We start from the raw sequence: 20,648 nt of genomic DNA, 5'->3' as shown, positions 1-20,648 counted from the left end.
TCAATAAATCTCAAATATTTATTAACATTACAAATCATATTCCAGTAATCTAGGCCAGGGGTGGGCAAACTCTTGGACCAAAAGAGTAAAATATGAGTATCATGTGTAACGAGTATAACGGTCAAATTTTTTTTCGAGAGCCATACATATATTTTTATAATTATGATTTATTTCAGTGAATGTTATTGTTTATTTATCAAGTGAAGAAGATTTTTGCGAATAAAACTAACGGAAATATAAGTTTTTTTATTGTTGAAATTATAAATATAACTTTTACAGAAAATGAGTTACATACAATTTTCACGCATTCCTTAAAACTAATATGAACAATGACCTTCCTTGCATTTCTTTGGAGAGTGTCTGTATGTTTGGTATATAACTTGTAGTTTTCAATTTTAGGCGTGACTCCAAATTCTCATCGGTTATTTGGCTTCACTAAATGCTATTTATATTGTTTATGTTTGAAAATGATTGTTCACATACATATTATGTAGACTCGAATATGAGTTCGGAAAGCTATACGATTTATTAAAAATCGTAGTATCTACCTTTTTATGAAGATCTTTTAGAGCACTACGCTGTGTTGTGAAATTAAATTACATTTTTCTCTCTCCAAACCCTCAATTTTGGTGGCAAGACCTACAAATGTGGAGCTACATAACTCTTTGCTTGTTAAATCCACCAAAAAAAATCTATTACAAAAGTACTCGTGTTAATATTAAATTGAAAAAAAACTTAATTTGTCGACTTTTGCAATGGGTGGATTTAAAACGACAACAATTATACCTTTTTTTTAAAAAATGTGAATTGGGAATTTGGCAAAGAGCCGCATGTGGCTCGCGAGCCGCGGTTTGCCAACCCCTGGTCTAGGCTAATTCAGTTAAATAACATTAAATTGAATTAAAATGACAATAATATAAAGTGACAGGAGAATCTTGATCATCCGGACTAATTGGAGATGAAGACCATCCGGATAACGATAAATTTTCCATAACAAACCTTATCAGTTCCAGACAGAAGCACACCGATTGGATAATGAAATGGCAAAAAAAATAAAAGGTACGCAAATCATAGTACCTATATTAATTTAAAAAAAACTACATATTTGTTGTATTTTTTTCTCAGTGAAGTGTTTCAATGACCTATGTAAATGTTTCTGTCTTTCCAGTTTCCGACCAAAAAATCTCTGAAGGACAAACAGACTCGCTAAGACGGGTATCGAAATACCTTGAAACGCATGTAATTTCACCAAATCCTTGCGATTCATATCAAAGTTCTAACGATATCACCACCGCTTGAATCCCTCCAGCATCCCACGATACTCCTATCCATGAACCAACTAGAACTAGAGAACTCCAAAGATCGTACACAGGGACAGAGTTTGTTAATCTGTTTGCAAGGGCACAGACGACTGACGGGTTTGCACCTCCACTGCCTGAAATAAATAATGGTAATAATAGTCCCATGGGCACAGACGACTGACGGATTAACGGAAATAAATAATAGTAATCGAGACTCGCTACGATGGGTATTGAATTACCTTGAAACGCATGTAATTTCACCAAATCCTTGCGATTCATATCAAAGTTTGAACGATACCACCACCGCTTGTATCAAGGGCACATACGACTGACAGGTTCGCACCTCCACCGTCTGAAATGAATAATGGTAATAGAGTCCCATGGGCACAGACAACAGACGGATTCGCACCTTCACCGTCTGAAATAAATAATGGTAATAGAGATCCATGGGCACAGACGACAGATGGATTCGCACCTCGAGCAATTTTCGAAAAATTCACAAATTATATATGTAGTTATATTAAAATTATGCCTTTTTCTTACAATAATATTATGATAACATTTATTAAGCATATAGTGAACATTACAAAATATAAATTTAAGACGTTCACAACATGTTCAATATATATGGAGAGCATATAATGCGAAGAGCCCTAGATCATTGGCAAGGCGGAATAACAATTGGTGGCCAGAAAATAAACAACTTAAGATTCGCAGATGATACCACACTAATCGCTGCTGATGAAAGAGAACTCACAGAGCTGCTACACCGGGTAGAGGAAGAGAGTCGCAAATTCCTTATTAATAGGAATAAGACCAAGTTAATGGTTGTTGATCGGGCCAACCTTCTACCAACACCAAGTACACTCCAAAACCTCGAAACAGTCGACGAGTTTGTATATCTTGGATCGACCATCAGTGGAAAGGGCGGATTTTCAGTACATAAGTTGGTAAGTTATTTAATGAATGTGACTTATACATAAATGTATGTACGTTTGTGAGAAATGCGCATCTTTTTTTTAAATTTCAATACAATTTAATGACTTTGTGACCAGTTTTAACTCTTCGGAGGCCCCTTTCGTTTCATTTGTGTCAAAGTAACTGCTATTGTGAGCAATTTGAAAGTATGATTTGTGGAAGTGTATGATTTTAATGTATGGCAGATTTTGATAATTATTCGCCTCACTGAGTACATGACATGGTAAGTATACCAAATTTCATATAATGTAGGTAGAGTATCACAGAGTTAACAATTTCATTGAATATCGAAAACCAAGCTACCCATATTACTCTCGCAATCAAAATCATTTTTCATAATGAGAAGAGAATGAAATGGACATGTCAGGAAAGAGAGTAATTTTAGTAGATCAAAGTTGAGTGATGACGATGATATCCTAACTTAGTCATCAATAGTTAACATTCAATAAGCATCGACAATAAGGATATATGTACATACTACCCATGATTTTTCAAAATCGAGAAGTGATTATTGACTATTGGGAATTAGTTCAATTAACCTATTATTATCCTCATGCTGGCATATCCATTCTGTTAAGGAAGTCCCTGGCTTGTTTGACGGTGGAGTGGCTTTTGTTTTCTGAAGCCAGTCCTCTCAGCAACTCCATATAGTGTTCGACGTTCTGCTTTGTAGCACCGGCAGGTCCTCCTGAAAAATAATCAACAAATGAGCTGTCGAACATTTACATTTTTAAAAGGTTAGGCTCCAAATAAAATTTGGAATCCCAATTCAGGGTCAGTCTTGACCTTAACAATATTGAAAGAAGTGTTTACAGATATTAATTAATAAACGAGTAATATGCATGTCAGACATGAAAAGAGTGCTTGGTTCATTTGATGCATCTTCGGATCCATCAAAAGTCTGGGTGGAGACGGAGATACAACAATAAATCGTACACTTTGTACAGAAGCCCAAACACATAAAATAAATGACGATACATGGAACCTAAATTTGAAAAATGTGGCAAAAAAATCACGTGTTGTTTTTCAATGTGTGTTTGGACCAGAATACGGACCTAATAGATTGAGTAAGTGGCTAACATCCATTTTTCATAAAAACAAAAATCTATTAAGGCGATTGGGTTAGTTGTTTCCTCTCGCATCAAAAACATGTTTTTCCCAAACACTGTTAAAAGTAGTTACTAGGTAGAGTATGCTTTACATATTATTATGCTTTATATTTTATAACTTTTCACTCCGGCTCTAAGATGAAAATGATGTAATATTTTCTAAAAATATTTTTTTTACATATTATCCATCTATTTATTTATTACTACATATTAGTAATACAAGTAAATATTTGATCTAATTTTACGTGAGGTAATCAGGCAAAGAGGCATATCAGTATAGTAAAGAGTGCAAAGTTATAAAACGTATACTCTAAGCACATTTATTTCTTTAAAAAAGTACATAGTAAGTACACTTCTGCACTTATTTGTATTTTTTTTTAAATAGGTAACTTTTTAAAATATGTACATGACAAAGATGTGTTTTCAAATTTGGACAAAACAGCTCTTGCACCACAACTTGCACAAAGGCTTAATATTAATTTTAAAAATATAGATTGTAAGGATGAACTGTAGAGAATGATATGCCCTATCGATTGATCTTATAATTAATCTTGTAATTTTTTATGTTTAAAAAATAAGGACTTTTTTAGCCATTTTTATTGCAGTGAGATTTGACAGTTCGAATGATATTTTTCATATAAATACTATATACTACACCAGTTGCCAAGCGGGATTCAAACCTGCGCCCACTGGGTTCGCATCAATGTGCTCTACCAACCAGGCTACGTACGTCCCAAATATTGCAACAAAATTAACTATGTAGTATTTTTTTTACACCTCCTTGAAGTGCTTCACAAATTGTGTAAATTTTAACAGTCGGCTTTTGTATTTTAAAGTAAAGTATTAATTACCTTACTTACTAACCAGTGTCAGGATTCATTTAATAAATAAAAAATGTATTCCAAAGGGGGCGCACAGGATAAATATATAAAGCCGGCTACAGACATAACTGCATAATCGAGTTATGAACATGATAGCCATATATCCTCCACACAGTACTATTTAAATGAACGATTTCACTTTACACTTCAACCACGTCAAATGAAAAATATCTGACTGTGGGAAGATAAAGACTTGTGTACTATCCACACATCAGCGAAAAGAAGAACATGAACGCCTTTGAAGATATCACTTATATCACTGACCAATAACAAAAATATCAGAGGAATCCCAGATGTAGCATGGAATATTATGTATGTTCAATAACGGATACTAACTTCTTAAATCTTGTGTATTTGAATAAAAAAACAATTTGATTAAAAGTATTTTGTGAAGTGTGGATGTTTCCAATTACAGCACAAGCAATTACATGTGGGTGGTAAGCAAATAAAAAGCGACTTGCCAGGTATAGGCACATGTGAAAGTCCTCTAGCCAGTTTGTCGATCAGGGTGTTGAGGTGTGTCCGCATTAATGAAGTGCGACCACACTGTCCGGCTGATTCCATCCGAGCTCTCTCTACCGCCCCCCGCATGTTCTCCATGTGCTTTTGAAGGATTGCATTCTATACAGAAAAAAAATTCACATGACTACTTTATAATTTGATTGTGTTATTGTATTTATGTCAAGTTTAATGCCTAATTATATTGGCTCGGTCGGTTAGTGGATAATTGGTACTAATACATTTAGATTTAGCAGGGCTATTCTAAATAGTTAACACGGTAATAATGTTTCTGTTATTTTATTTATTGCTCCAAAATAACCTATATTCATCTCGGAGCAATTCCATAATCAAGGCGGTTTTCTACAATAATAATAATTAACATATGGCATTGCGTCATACTTGATTCAAAATACGTCTGATTAGAATCTCCAATTTGACTTTTTTTTATCCAATTGGAGATTCTAATCAGATGTATTTGTAATCAAGTATGACATGTCAAAAATATTCTGACGTCATTTGACAGGTTGCTGTCAAGACGGTCATGTTAAAAAAATCTCATCTGACAATTAACTTCCCGATAATTGACTGCCTGAATACGACATATCATACAAGTGACATGTTAGAAAATAATTATAGTATTAACCTTTCCGGGAGTATGGACGTACATGTACGTCGGCGCGATTTTTGCATGCAGGAGTATGGACGTACATGTACGTTTTCTAGTAGTATGGGTTTATTGGTGTGTCTATGCTTCAAGTATGAATTGCAACACCATCTATGGTCACTTGGGTGTATTTTTATACCATTTCAAAACAAATTTCAACTTTACAAACTGCAGAATTCTACTTTTTCGTATGTCACGTGACATCAATATGACGTCATACCTACCAGTTCGGACAAGTACATAAATCGCAAACAATCGATTTCCGCGCGCGCGATTTATCATACTTTTCATGCGATTTTTAGAAGTTTTACCGTGTTTTACGGTATTTTAATGCGTTTGGAAGTTTTTGTATTGTGTTTTAATACTTTTATCGGGATTTTTCGAAGTTTTTAACCGTATTCTATTGTGATTTGAAGTTTTTATATTGTGTTTTCTCATACTATTCCCGCGATTTTTAGAAGTTTTACTGTGTTTTACGATATTTTAATGCGATCTCAAGTTTTTATATTGTGTTTTTATACTTTTCTCGCGATTTTTCGAAGTTTTTAACCGTATTCTATTGTGATTTGAAGTTTTTATATTGTGTTTTTATACCTTTCTCGCAATTTTTCGAAGTTTATAACCGTATTTTATTGTGATTTGAAGTTTTTATATTGTGTTTTCTCATACTATTCCCGCGATTTTTAGAAGTTTTTAACCGTATTCTATTGTGATTTGAAGTTTTTATATTGTGTTTTTATACTTTTCTCGCAATTTTTCGAAGTTTATAACCATATTTTATTGTGAATTGATGTTTTTATATTGTGTTTTCTAATACTTTTTCCGCGATTTTTAGATGTTTTACTGTGTTTTACGGTATTTTAATGCGTTTGGAAGTTTTTATATTGAGTTTTCTCATACTTTTTCCGCGATTTTTAGATGTTTTTCTGTGTTGACATTTGATATAGGGACTTAGTGGTGTTTTTATTGCCGTGATTTATTTGTGTCGATCTATATTCCTAAAATGGATTTCCAAAGAGGCAAAGACATTGACGAAATTTTGATGAACAGTGACAATGAAGAGGAGAACATCAAGAACATTGATGATATATCGATGGAATTTTATGAATCTTCTTCTTCTGATGACGAGGATCCAGACATCCAACCAAGTGCTAAATACAGGCGGGAAGAACCAAGGACCTGGAATAACTCAACCTTCACTCCAACACCTAACGATTTTGGTGATTTTCAGTCCGGTATAAAAGGGAATATAAATGTAGAAGGGGTTACCTTGAGCTGGACCTTTTTCAGCTCTTTTTTACGGAATATATTGTCAACACAATAGTTTCTGAAACAAATATTTATGCCACGGCTGCGTCCCAGAAATCATCTGCGAAGTCGAAAATTAAAAAGTGGGTGAAGACGGCACGGCGGAAGAAGAAATGTATGTTTTTCTGGCCACCGTTATTTTAATGAGCTTGGTTTAAAAAAAATCCGTAAAAATATACTAGACAAATAATGCCATTATCGAATCACCATTTTATTTTAAGTTTGATAATAGTGTTAAGTTATAAACAGTTATTGTGAAAAAAATTCAAATGTTTTGGTGTCAATCTATGGTTGGTTACACCTGGAATACGCAACCGGTTTTTTTACGATAAAACCTTTAAAACGTGAGTTTTTTTTTTTTTACTATTTTTAAAACATTTCTATCTTCATATTACACTGATTTGATTTAAAAAAAAAAATAATATTCATGCAAAAAAAACTCACTCCCCATAGCATGACCAGTACTAATAAAGGTACTCCCTGAAAGGTTAAATACATTACAATTTTGCCAGTACTAAGGAACTATACTATCAAATTCATTTCTGCTTCAAGACGATGAATAGTGGTGGGTATGTATATATTACGTCAATGGACTCTTTTGTTTCAATTAATTGATAATTGGAATGGCTCAATCCTATTTTCCTTTCCTTTATAATGCTTTATAAACCTCTCCATGCAAAATAGAGATAATAACCAAATTCAGTATGAATATATATTATAGGAAATAATTAAAAAATGCAATTAAAATGCCACCTGCTGTTCATAATCAGTGTTAGCTTTCCGCAGCTGTCGAAGTTCTGCCTCCCTTAACTTATTATGCTGCAAAAACTTTTCGGTGAAGATGGGAATGTCGGTCTCTCTTTGGTTGGGGTCAGGCATGCCACGCCCGCCATCCGGCAGGCCAGCCAAGCACTGGACACTCAACGCCCCTGACTGGAAAAATCATATATAATTTAATTAAAAAGTAGAACTTAATGAAGTATCGCATTGCCATTTAAAATTCTAAAGATTTAAAGCTGTTATTCAGAGTATGCTAGATTGCCTCAAGTCAGCATGATTCAAATAGTCGTCGCTGTAGGATTGATTGGTTTGTCGAATAGACCAAATGTAAAATGTTCAGTAGATGAAAAACAAATTACATTATCCTATATTTAAATACATGGAGGTATTTAAATTGTTGTTTTTACAGCATATGAATGCTGTTTTTATTACAAAGCAATTTAAAGAAAAGGATGGTTCTGGTCCATTTAGATACAAAAAATCATTCTACATTAAAAGGTTGATTTCGACAAAAACGGATATTCGACAAACCAATTCTATAGCGACATAGTGTCAGCCAGTGGCAAAGAGTGGAGGTAGGCTGTTAAGATCCGACATTAATAGTGCACACTAAACTTTGTCAGTCAAACGTATTTGTTTTCATTGAATTAAGACTACAATGTATATATCATAGTGATTCAAAATTCAATTAAACCCTGCCCTATCCAAGCCATAGAAAAGTTGGCCTTTGGCATATTGACCAATCGCTGTAATGCCATAATACTATTTTTTTCTAAGTAAACATCTAAATTTAATATCATGGTAGATAATAGTCCATGAACTGGCAAATTGAAGCGGCAGAGGAGGCAGCAAGCAGAAATGACACCAGGATACTCTTCCGAATCACCCGTGAAGTCTGCGGCAGGCGACCACCGACTCCCGGAGCCATTCGTGGTCCCAGTGGAGCAATAGAGTCTGACGCAGAATGCGTCAAGAAGATATGGAAGAATCATTTCTGCGGAATGCTGAACCGCCCACCCCCTTTGGATCCCTTTGACATATCTGCGGAAGCTTTACTTTTGGACATTCCCCGAGCGACCGACATTTCCGATTACTCGCCCACGCACACCGAGATAAAATCGGCTGTGAAAAGGCTCAAGAACGGAAAGGCACCGGGGGGAGACGGGATTCATCCTGAATTCCTCAAGTACAGCTTGAGCGCAATCCTGCACCCTATGGTTCATCTGCCCAAGGGATTGGGTGAACGGTGAAATCATCACACTTCTTAAAAAGGTGACCCTCTAAGCTGAGACAATTACCGAGGCATTACGCTACTCAGTGTTCCGGGAAAGATTTTGGCAAACATCATTTTGATGAGAATAAGGGATCGAATAATGCACGTCCTCAGGAAAAACCAAGCCGGGTTTCTACCTGGTCGAGCGTGTGCAGACCAAATCCACAACCTTCGATGTCTTCTCCAACAGAGCCATGAGCTGAAGAGTCCGATGGCTTGCTGCTTTGTGGATTATGAGAAGGCTTTCGACAGTCCGCACCGCCACTCCCTCTGGATGATACTGGGAGCATACGGGATCCCTCCCAAAATCATTGCCATAATCAAAAGCCTGCACGAGAATAGCGAATGCTGTGTCAGAATCGGAGACACTGTCACGGAATGGTTCGGGGTCACGACCGGAGTCAGACAGGGTTGTGTCCTTGCACCGTTTCTCTTTATCATTCTCTTTGACTTCATACTACGGAAGTCAATACCACCCGACCGAGGCATACCTGTTACCCCCACGGTGAAGCTATGCGACCTGGAATACACCGATGATGCTGTCCTATTCGACAACTCAATAGAGGGCATTCAAGAGACAATCGACAGGTTGCATAACAACTCCTCTCGCGTTGGTTTGAAAATCAACGCGAAGAAAACCAATGTCTTGTGTAATAGCACCTGTCCTGATCCAGATTTCCCTCTGATTAGCGATGGACAAAACATCGAGAACGTCGGCAGCTTCAAGTACCTGGGGGTACACATCACGGGAGATGGCATTTTGCAGAAAGACCTCGCTATCCGAATGGGAATGGCTGGAGCAACATTCAACTCGATGCGAAATGTCTGGGACTCACGATTGTACTCGGTCAAAACCAAATGCCGCCTATTCGACGCTTGCATTCTGACGGTGCTGCTTTACGGTACCGAATCATGGCACCTTACGAAGGCTCAGAGCAACCGTATACTGAGCTTCGAAAACAGATGTTTGCGACGAATACTGGGTGTGCGGTGGTATGACTTTAGGAGCAACGAGGAGATAAGAGAACGCACCAAGCAGCCTCTCATCACGCTGAAAGTGAAGAGGCGACGTTGGACCTGGCTCGGCCACATGCTGCGGATGCCAGAAGCGAACTTTAACCTGGCTTGCCTGTTCCTCAAGCCGACCGGATTCCGGCGACCTGGAAGGCCGCTAAATACAATCTACAGAGTGTATACAGCGGAGCTACGGGATGCTGGTTTGACCTGGAACAGAGAAAGAAGACTGGCGAGCGACAGGGATTCTTGGAGGCGCCGCGTGGTGTCCATATGCTCCAGTTAAGGGGCGGATATGGCCAAAGAAGAAGAAGAAGAAGATAATAGTCAAAATCTATAAAATATCTACAATTATGCCATTATTCCATACATAATTTTAGTTATTTTATATAGATGAATATTTTTTATCAACTATGGTTTAGTTTAGGCAGGGCTTAATGAATTTTAAAAAACTAACCAACACCATGTCATATGACGTATTCTTAATTCAATGAAAACAAAAAGTAGGTAGAGTAAAACCTCATTAATAAGAACACGGTTTCAAATTGTTTTCTTATTTTAATGAAAACAGATAAGTATGACTGACAACATTTAGTGAGCACTATTTATGTCGAATCTGAACAGCCTACCTCCATCCCTCGCCACTGGTGTCAGCGGACTTTTCTTTTTAAAACTAGTATTTTTAAGAGTATTGATAATACTTACAGCAGGAGTGAGGGATGTTTTATGGGCATGAGTGGGCGGAGTAAGAATTGAATTGGCCGAAAGCGGATGTAATCGGGGCTGTGCGGTGGCAATGGCAGTGGGGTGGGTTGCAACATTTTCTTTCAAATGAGATTGCGCGACTGCTGCGGCAACACCATTGGTTGCGGTCGGCGGAGGCGAGCTATCAGATGGGTTGGACACTAAAAAATGGGGGAAAAAACTATTAAAAGTTGGCATTTTTTTGCTTATAGGTTTCAATATTTGTATATTGTAACACTATGGAATATATTAAATCGGTGTAGCTTACACTACTGCAGACCACTGCAATGAGATGTACCATAAATAAAATGTGATGTTCTTCCTCTCATATGACTATTTATCATATACATAGATTCTAACTTTCTGACGCATTATGCAGCTCTATGGAGATATTAAATTATTTTTTTCTTATTAAAGGGTTAGGTCAGTTTGACATTTAATCGGGATGAATGAAGGAATGCCTACCAGCATTGGAATCAGCAGGCGTCTTATTGTTGGTGTGTGTAGTGGAAGAATTAGCTCTGGCCTTCTTGGCGGCGGAGGTGGTGGATGTGGGCATGGAAGCTGAAGAGTCTTTCCGCTGATCCAGCTGTTGCTGGCGGAACACCCGGTACGCTTCTGTCTCTTTGTACGCCGACCACTCACCTATGTATCTACACATTTCATTAAAAATTATTTAATCACATATTTTAGATTGCTGTCTATTATTCTTATATATGCAAATGAATTATTATTAACATCACATTATTCAATGTTCATTGAATGTTCATTGAATTCAAGTCAGAAAGATAAGACCATATAAATCAGGTCTAATACTAATCATTCTGAACATCGAGTTCCAGAAGTTTCTCTTAAAACAGGATATGAACTGTCATTTTCGCTTCCAAGCAGAGAATACGGGCGAACACAAGGTGAATATACATATTAAGACTTTGGGTCCTTGCTCCGGATCAAACACAAATATTAAACTAACATGGTTTTTGCCAGATACAGGATTCTGGCACTCTTTAAAAGGTCAAAAAAACGGCCACTCTATAAGTAAATTATTTCAAAATCAAGATATTATTACATATATTGGAATAATTAAACGAATGCTATTTCTTCTAGTGCACACGAATTACATAGAGAATGTGATTATAGTTACGGTTGTTATTGCCGACTGTATATACGTGTACCCTATTACATCGCTTTCTCTCGTTCAGTGTCACTCTCGTCTTATTTTTTGTCAAAACTATCAAACTTCACGCTAATGTATTGCATATAAAGATAAATTTTCATGTATGTATTCTGAATGTAGAGTAAAGATAAAGTGATTTTTTCTCAAACACCTACTTTACAAACGAATTTTTTTAAAACCATTTCAGTATTATTTGTGGAAATTTTGTAAACTTTCCTATAATTCAACAGAATATTATTATTTTTTTGAATATGCGTAGGTACACATTATCAACGTGTGTATTTAGTCTCAAAATCAATTGAAAATGGCTTTCTTTGACAATCTTCTACGTTACTACTATAGAAGAGATGTGGGCCAATAAGTATTAAACAAGCCTAAGCATTCACTCAAAAATGGAAGTATAGAAACTTTGTTTCTTCAATGTACTATAAGTAAAAGCTCAGTTACCTCTCTCGGTCTTGCTCAGCTGCATCAAGATACTGTTGCTTCTCTTGCGCAGGGAGTCGACCCCAATCGCTGGCCAAGCGCCTCGTCACTTCGGCAAATCCAAGCCTAGGATTGGCTGCCCGCAGCGCATCACGTCTCTCGTTCAAGTATCTAACATAACCTAAAATTACGTCAACACTAGAATCAATATTGATCAACCATATTATAGCAAGAGGATTGACAAATTCAGTATTGTTGAGCACAAAAATCTGTAGGTAAAATAAGTAAAAAATCTATTACAAACTAGCAAAGCAACCATTAATAATTATAGGGGGAATGGGACGACTGGCCTCCGGACAATTGGACGCCGCACTGTCGTAGACACGCGTAGACGAGGTATTTTAATCAGTTTCTATCTACTACTTAGTAGTTTGAATTCATTTTACTCTTAACATAATGTATTCTTTATCGTGGATTGAGAATTACCATGCCTAAGGCTTTATATAAAATAAAAAACTCATTTTTCATTGGAACTTAAACATATGCACGATTAAATCATTATTTACGTCTGCATATTTACATTCTCACCAACTATTAAATCATAAATAATCATTGAAATATAAATAATAATATTGAATATTTTTCTTCAAAGTACCTATAAGTACCGAACGTCTATTTATTTTCGAATTCCGTGGCGTCCAGTTGTCCGGTGCCAAATCGTCCTAGACCCATTATAGGTTGGTCTCTGCTGTAATTATTAATAGTTGCGTTTTGTAGTCTTCGCTGTCTTGACCGGAAATAGTAATGGATTACTACCGCATTTTAACAATGGCCTTAGTCACTGCAGTCACGTTTATAATAATAAAAACTCGCCTGTGCATGTGTATGTGGAATACATTTTAATAATTGCTATGCAAATTGAATTTTAATTTTAATTTAATTTTGAATATTTCAGATGTAAATTTTGCAGGAAATAAAAATGTAAAACTGGGTTTCAAATGTACTAAAATGAAATTGGATTGCAGAAACTATACGCAAAAAGCAGAAAAACGTGAATTCCGACCAAGTAAAATATGGGTTCCACTGTATACTATAAAGCAGCGATTTCCTAACTGGGAAGCGCGAAAAGTTTAACAGAAACGTAACCACTGGTTTTCAGTTTGCAAGTGCATAGTTCATAAAACGGCATACAACAGAATCCATTTGTCGATGAACAAAAGATGAATTTGGATTGACTACTTACTATTAAAAGGAAAAATTGATAGAATTATCATGCGATACTTCTTTGAAATAAACATGTGAAACCCTAGTTCAATTTTGGGTGATTCGGGCGGCCATACAGTTATCTTTGGTAGATAATCTGCTGCGCCCTTAGACGGACAGTTTTCGACCTGCCAGATGTGTGCCAGGTTCAAAGTGCCAGCGACCCCCACTCCCGTGTTTTTGTAAAACTGTTGGAATTTCGACTCGCCGAAAGTTCTCGGGTGACGTTAGATGTTGGTAACGTTAAGTAGAATACACCGCGCGATACAACTGCGGCTGGTGTTGCTTGTTATAAAATACAAATTCATTTATTATTAATAATGTAATAATATTATGTACGCGGAGATCGCAAATATTATATTTTATTTATTTTTACGAGGGTAAAACAAAGTTATAGTTATTTATGTAAACATATTATTTTATACAATATAATATAAATGTTAAAATTTTAGAGAGCATTATAAATATTAAGTTATTGTGAAAATATAGACTAATAACTCAGTATTCAAATTTTATTTATTGTATGTAGTGAATATTACAAATTATTAATTTAAGACGTTCACAACATAAATTAATATACCAAATTGTGAATAATGATCTCTGTATAATATTATCATTTATTCCAATCACCGTACGACACTATTGATGTTACCAGTGTGTTTGAGACTTGCTAAAGTTATCTTACAAGTAACTAGGTAGGTAGGTACCATAATATTTTGAAAGAATGCTTCCAATTCTTCCAATTGCATATTTTAATGCCAGAAACAGCAGTAGGTACCTATCTTTGCGGTCGTTTAGCGGAGGTATTTTATCGTAATCTTACGTAAATCCATCTTATCTCTCCATGATATATACTGCATTTTTTGATGTAAGCGAAATACGAGAGCATTGTATCAGCTACCTACTATCTACATTATAGACAAAATGGATCAAAATTATACGTATTTTGTAGACAGCACGACTAGGAACTGTTTTTAAAGCTCGCAAATGTTTTACAGAGTCTACAAAATGAACGAGGGCCTCAATCAAACGTTTGTTGTAATGAATGCATTATTAAAATGACATTTGAAAGTGACAGATGAAGCAGCCATTTTGAATGACGTGTGACGTCAGATTGCTTACGTCACAAACAGTGCTATACGCTATATGGTGGAAAATCGGTTAAATAGCTTATAAAGAATTTGGGAATCTCATACATACGGCCCTTAATGGATACCTGTATTGTACTATGTGGATTTTTTTAACCCATTCATTCATTTAATTAACATGCTAATAGTATCTAATGGCAACACACCAATTGCGTTGGACGCACGGGATGGCTTAAAATTCATGTACAAATACTACTCACATTTTCATTTATAAAATTGCGAAGAATCAATATTGTATTTAGTGTTTACTTATATTATATGAGATTGCTGTTTCTTATAATAGAGGGTTAATGAACATCTAGAGTGATTTAATATCAATAAAGAAATATAAATGTAACGGTTTATGGCTTTCTGCTTCATGCAATTAGTCAGCCAAATATGAAACCATCGTAAAACGGATGAGGTCATAGTAAATTACTTTGTTAAAAGTGCAAAGCACTATTTTTATTTTTTAAATCTTTCACATTATTATTAATTTACGTGAATTATAGAATGAACTAGCATTACGTGGGTAATATTTATATTGTAAATCAACCTTCATTCAAACTTTTTTCTAATGTTTTTATTTATGTCATTAAAAGTATTTTTCTCTTATATTATCGTTATTATTTAATCTTCAGCTAAGACGTACTACTCATATATTGCTGTTGTGTTTTTTTTTATTATATTGAATGTATTTGAGTGGCTTAGAAACAAATGCGGCAGTTTGTATTTTCGTAAAATGTTGGCGATTCATTAAAAATGTCTCATATCTTTCTTATAGATACAATTTCTGAAAAATGTATTTATAAATATTGTTTATAATATACTAATAATATATGACATTTCATAATACATTTTACAGAAATTGTAAATATAAAAGAGATATAAGACATTTTTATTAACTCACCAACATTGTTATAACACAGAATCTGGCGGTTTTGTTTCTAGAGCCCAATTTAGTGGGCCGATCTAAACTGTGCAAAAAATGCTACACAACACGCCACTACAGGACATACGACCACCGTTTAAGTAGTTATACAATGACCTCACAGTAATCCTATGCAAACTGACAATCGTATTTGGATCACAATGCGCCAATGACATATTAAATGGACGACTCACTTCATACCCGGCGCGCACGAGAAATTGTGCATGAAAGTCATTCACAGATGTATGGGTAGATGTCACGTGACCATTGACGTATCCGTTTCCATTATGCGATACAAGCTTCGAGAATTTATAGTAATATAACCTTTATTGTAATGGCGTATTAGTGTCATGACTCATTGCGTTAGAAACAGATTCTCGGTTACTTACGACTTCTCGGAGATTAGACGCAAGTGAGCCCAGCGAATCACAGGCGACTGACTGTCCAATGGTTCCTGTCATTCAATTGCGTTGAATAAACATTCATCAATATCTTAAAATGGCATTTTATAAATAATAAATAATACTAACACATGCAAAGTGATATCCCATCTTTCTTGGAGTGTTTAGTAGATTTTAACACAATAATAACGGTGGAGTCGAAACCTGACAGTCAGAAATTTTGTATGGGCAGACCCAGCGGTGTCGCCAGACCGCTTGCAAGCAGAATGTTCATTTGAGCGTAGGATACCGATATTAAAATATGAATTTCGCCATCCGGCAGACCCGACACAAAGTGAGTGTCATTTTATTTTCTAGATGCTTGGTCCATATTAATGTCATTGCAATGCGCACAAAGTGAAAGCGAGAATGTAGTATTGTTCATAATATCGAACCTTAATCGGCAGAACAACGTAAGCGACACTTTTTGGTAAATTGCGTTTTAAATTGAGAACTGTTCAATATCACCTAGCGCGTAAGTGACAAAAATATTAGAGCCCGATCTCAATCGCGTGACATTTTTTTAGGGTCTGTGCCTTTTAGCGTTTTAACTTGTATCGCATTATAAAGTAGAGCAAAACAACGTAACCAACGTTATTTGATAGTGTAAGCTACGGTACGGTTTATTCGGTGGTCCGTCTGGTAGTGAGTTGTGCGAAAACCGATTTGGGAGCAAAGCTCGCGCCGTCCAGTAAAACTGGCTGAGATAAAATAAACCTGGTAATAGAGTTTATTAAACAATAATTACCCGCCGTTCCATCTCACTACTGTCGGAATAATCTACGAAGAATAGTATCTTCCTGTAGATTTTTGAAATGTTAAAAATGTATATAAAATTTATACTGAAAATTTGGATTCTTTGAATGAATCCACTAATGTCGTGATTCGGAATGTTTTCAGAAACGTATTTAATAGACAGTAAGTTCAACTTGGGTTTTCATCTACCAAAAAAGATAATAGTGTTCTTTTTGCGAGAACACTATTATCAAGTGATAAATAGACAAAGACTAGACAAATATGTCTGGTGACGAGAGACTTCGGCTAATTGAAACGGATACTTACAAATGTCCCCTTACCGTAAAGGATAAATGCAAGGAGATGTTCTTTAATGATCTGGCCAAAAGTAAAAATCACAATGACGTTTTGTGCGCAAGTTTTGACCTCGAGAAGGTGCTAAACACTCCCTAGTCGAAATACGCATACTATAATGAAAGTATCTACGAAAGTGGAACAAATAATGGATATTGCTTTTAATGGGGTGAAACTGATGGTAAACGTGGCAGTAATGAGATCTCCGCAATCATGCACAAATCTTTGGACAGGACTGACAAAGCGGGAAAAAATCAAGGAATTATTATACTGTGATTGCTCAGAATAAGAACCGGGCAACACTGGGTATGCTATCTTATTTTATGAAAAATTCAACTTTCATTGAATTGATAGAAATACATTTCCTATTACCAGTGGGTCTATTCTGTATTTATCGACCGCTAAAGTGATAAAGTGATAAATATTATCAAACTTAGGGTAGGTTTGTATTATAGAATTAGCACTTTTTGTAACAATTATAATACGTTGATTGTAATTGTTGCAATAAGTACTAACACTTTTATATAAACCTACCCTAAGTTTGATAATATCTATCACTTTAGCGGTCGATAAGTATAGAATAGACCCACTGGTCGTACTACGATGCCGGTCGATTCCATTCATGCGACAATTGAGTCATTTATATTCAGAGTAGTTTGGGCACTATCAGAATGACCCACCATCATTTCCAACGCTAGGTCATCATGTCATATGCAGAATTCCGTGACTGGAAATCTTTCGCTGCTACTTGTATTCCTTCAAAGTTCAAAATTAAATTTGGTGAATTACGAAAGGCATAATTTAAAAAACTTACCAAATATTGTACCTACTCTGGTGACAGTAGGACTAAACTGTTAGACCTAGAAAATGTCATCAGATCCCGATCAAGTGCTGTGATGCTTTAAGCGCAGCCATCCTTGCTGTATAGTGCTAAATCACCAATATCGGAGATCGAGTATAACGATCTTAAAAGTCTCTGTGTTAAATGTAATATCCCTCAGAGATGACGGATGAGTTTATGAAACTGCCACATGGATTATCAGTGGAAGATACTTTACCGGAATCCGATCAGGAAGATGTGAATGAGGATAATACAGCGATTACTGCTTAAAAAATGTGGGACAATATTTTTTTTGTAAAACTGAATAGTTGATTACAATTTTATTTTATCATAATTAGTAGGTCCCCATATTTAATTATGTACGAGTAGATACGTACCTATTTCATTTTGAAAAATAACAATACCTGATAATATTAATAATATAAGCGAAACCTTAAAAATACCAATCATTTATTTTTATTTTACCTATATGTGATTAAGTATCTACAAGCAAAAATATTAATTTAAAAAGTCAAAGTATTTTTAATTTATTTCACAACGCCCCCTTTCGTAAAATAAATGTGTACTTATGTTATTTATTTTAATACTTAATTAGTAATGCCCTGTCATGATAATTAGCATGAAATTTATAAATAAAAACGACTACGCCAAATAGCGTAAGCGACATGCCTGGAAAAACTATCGCGTCATAGACATAAGCAAAACAGCGTTACCGCCACTATCTCGAAAACTAAAAGCACTAATGCAATTGTTTTATAATTTCCGTATAGGCAGTAACCGATTATTATTAACCACATTAACAGAATTCATTTTTGGAACTAATTACGGAAATAATTAAAAAAAAAACCTTCTCTAAAATTTATGAATTGTCGCTTACGTTGTTCTGCCGATTAAGGGTCGATATGCTACATGTTCTTCGCGAAGTATTCTTAAGTAAGCTTCATATGAATAACAACGAAAAGTTGAGCGATGTCTTAAAAATGCAGGCAGTGCGTTGCACTTCCATAGTATTAGAGGAGCCACCACTGGTACTATCGTGAGGCATAGAAAATCTTAACAAAAAAAGGCAATACTGTAGAAGTCGTCTTGGTAATATAATGGTAATGAGAGTAATATGAGAATAATGAGGGAAAAATAATTGAATCTCGCAGTCTCGCACTTGCTGAAACCGGCCCTGCTTGTAAAAAGTAAAAATCATTGTCGACTTGACATTATATGAGGCCGTCCCGTCGCATATCTATTTTATTTCAGATTGTATCGAAAATGAGTAAGTACCCGTACTTACAAACACGGTGATGTCCGCTATAAAAGAACAATTTGAAAAAACAAACTATTTACCGGTTAATGGTTGTCTGGGGGCAGTCACGTCACGCTGAACTTTACTTTTCCTTTTCTTCCCTTTCGGCTTAGATGGGGAAGCTTTTGTTTTATCCGTCTCACCATCGGCTGTTTTCGGTGGAAGCGAAGGAATTACGGCATCATGAGACCCACGCTTAGACATCGCCGACTGTTCTGCATCGTTTTGACTGTCCTTTTCCATCATATCCTTAGTAAGGTTGAGTCATAGACTGGTTGAGTATAGTCCAATCAGAGGTTGTGGTTGATATAACAAGAACTATAATACTTGCTATGCTATATATTACGTAAACATGCGTTGGAATTACAAAATGACAACAAAAACGAAAGGTTTAAACTTCAGCATAAAATGAAAACATTGAAAACAAAACACTAACCCATAGAGTATATAGATTAATAAACTATATTATAATAATTATACTCCCGTCTCCCATAACTAATCCATAGACAAGTATATTTTAGTGCCATAGACCCAGTGTTGCCATATTTTGAAAGTGGAATTATAGTACAGAGCCTCCAAAATTATAGTATTTGGGGATAAAATATAATACGCGTTGTCATCTGTTGAAAATGAAAATTTTCCCAATTTTTCATGGTCGGCTCGTTTTTTTTAGAATAAATATTTCTTCGCGGGCCGCAGGTTCCCGATTTTTCATAGTCGGCTTGTTTTTTTTAGGAAAAATATTTCTTCGCGGGCCGCAGGTTCCCAATTAATTTTTCATAGTCGGCTTGTTTTTTTTAGGAAAGATATTTCGTGGCGGGCCGCAGATTTCCAAATTTTCGAAGACCACTCGATTGCGAAATGGCAAATGCAAAATTATAGTACTTTTATATGAAATTATAGTACGATTTTCAAAATTATAGTACGCATTGTCTGTATAGGATTTTTGCTTCTCACAAAAAAAATAGAATTTGAGGAATTTCGAGACCCTTTTTTATTTAGGTAGCTACCTCTTCCGACCAAAACACTGATCAACGAATTATTCAAGAAATTTCAAACTAAAGTCAAGGCATTTCTTTACATTTTTCGAGCAATGTTTTATCCAGGTACTCCAAATGTTCTTATGGCAAAATTATATTACTTTGCACTAATTTATAGCACGGAATTGTCGAATTTTTAGTACTCTTTACGTATTTTTTCCGATATGTAGTTTTTCAAAATTATAATATTTTATCTGTTTTATATTTATATCGTATATTTCGATGTTTCGTTTTGCTGGGCTTCGCCACGTCCATTTTCGGGAAGGCTTCTTTTTGAAGAATGAGTTCATGATGTAGAGATTGTGGTTTTCCGCAAACTCCACTAACATGTCTCCTCGGCCATCCCTGGTGCCATGTCCGAAGTGCCCGACCGCTACATCATCCTGGTGTTGAGATCCGATTCGTGCATTAAAGTCCCCCATGATGATAGTGAAGTGTCAAATCCGTTTATTTTTCAACGTACT

General features: G+C 35.6%; 1 protein-coding gene across 2 annotated transcripts; it reads right to left on the bottom strand.

The window, feature by feature from the left end:
* LOC147071961 (high mobility group protein 20A-like) lies at positions 1 to 19,656 on the bottom strand. 2 transcript variants are annotated; one of them, XR_015070697.1, is made up of 9 exons: positions 19,186 to 19,656; positions 12,178 to 12,337; positions 11,019 to 11,206; positions 10,515 to 10,714; positions 7,496 to 7,675; positions 4,731 to 4,890; positions 2,819 to 2,967; positions 1,541 to 1,653; positions 1 to 1,435 (listed from the first exon to the last, which is right to left on the bottom strand). XR_015070697.1 is itself a non-coding variant. In XM_085947538.1 (8 exons), the coding sequence occupies exons 1-7, from the start codon at positions 19,388 to 19,390 to the stop codon at positions 2,831 to 2,833; spliced, it is 1,230 nt and encodes a 409-aa protein (XP_085803664.1). In that variant the 5' UTR covers positions 19,391 to 19,656; the 3' UTR covers positions 1 to 1,435; positions 2,819 to 2,830. The 2 variants fall into 2 exon arrangements, 1 of the variants encoding a protein (XP_085803664.1); XM_085947538.1 differs by lacking the exon at positions 1,541 to 1,653.
* Between the last annotated feature and the right edge of the window lie 992 nt (positions 19,657 to 20,648).

This window comes from Rhyacophila brunnea, unplaced genomic scaffold, assembly GCF_057557595.1.
Source record: "Rhyacophila brunnea isolate RB1 unplaced genomic scaffold, BYU_Rbru_1.0 scaffold_2, whole genome shotgun sequence".
In the NCBI taxonomy this organism is placed as follows: Eukaryota; Metazoa; Arthropoda; class Insecta; order Trichoptera; family Rhyacophilidae; genus Rhyacophila; species Rhyacophila brunnea.
The sequence above is the reverse complement of the archived record's forward strand: the minus strand, read 5'-3'. Positions and strand labels throughout refer to the sequence as shown.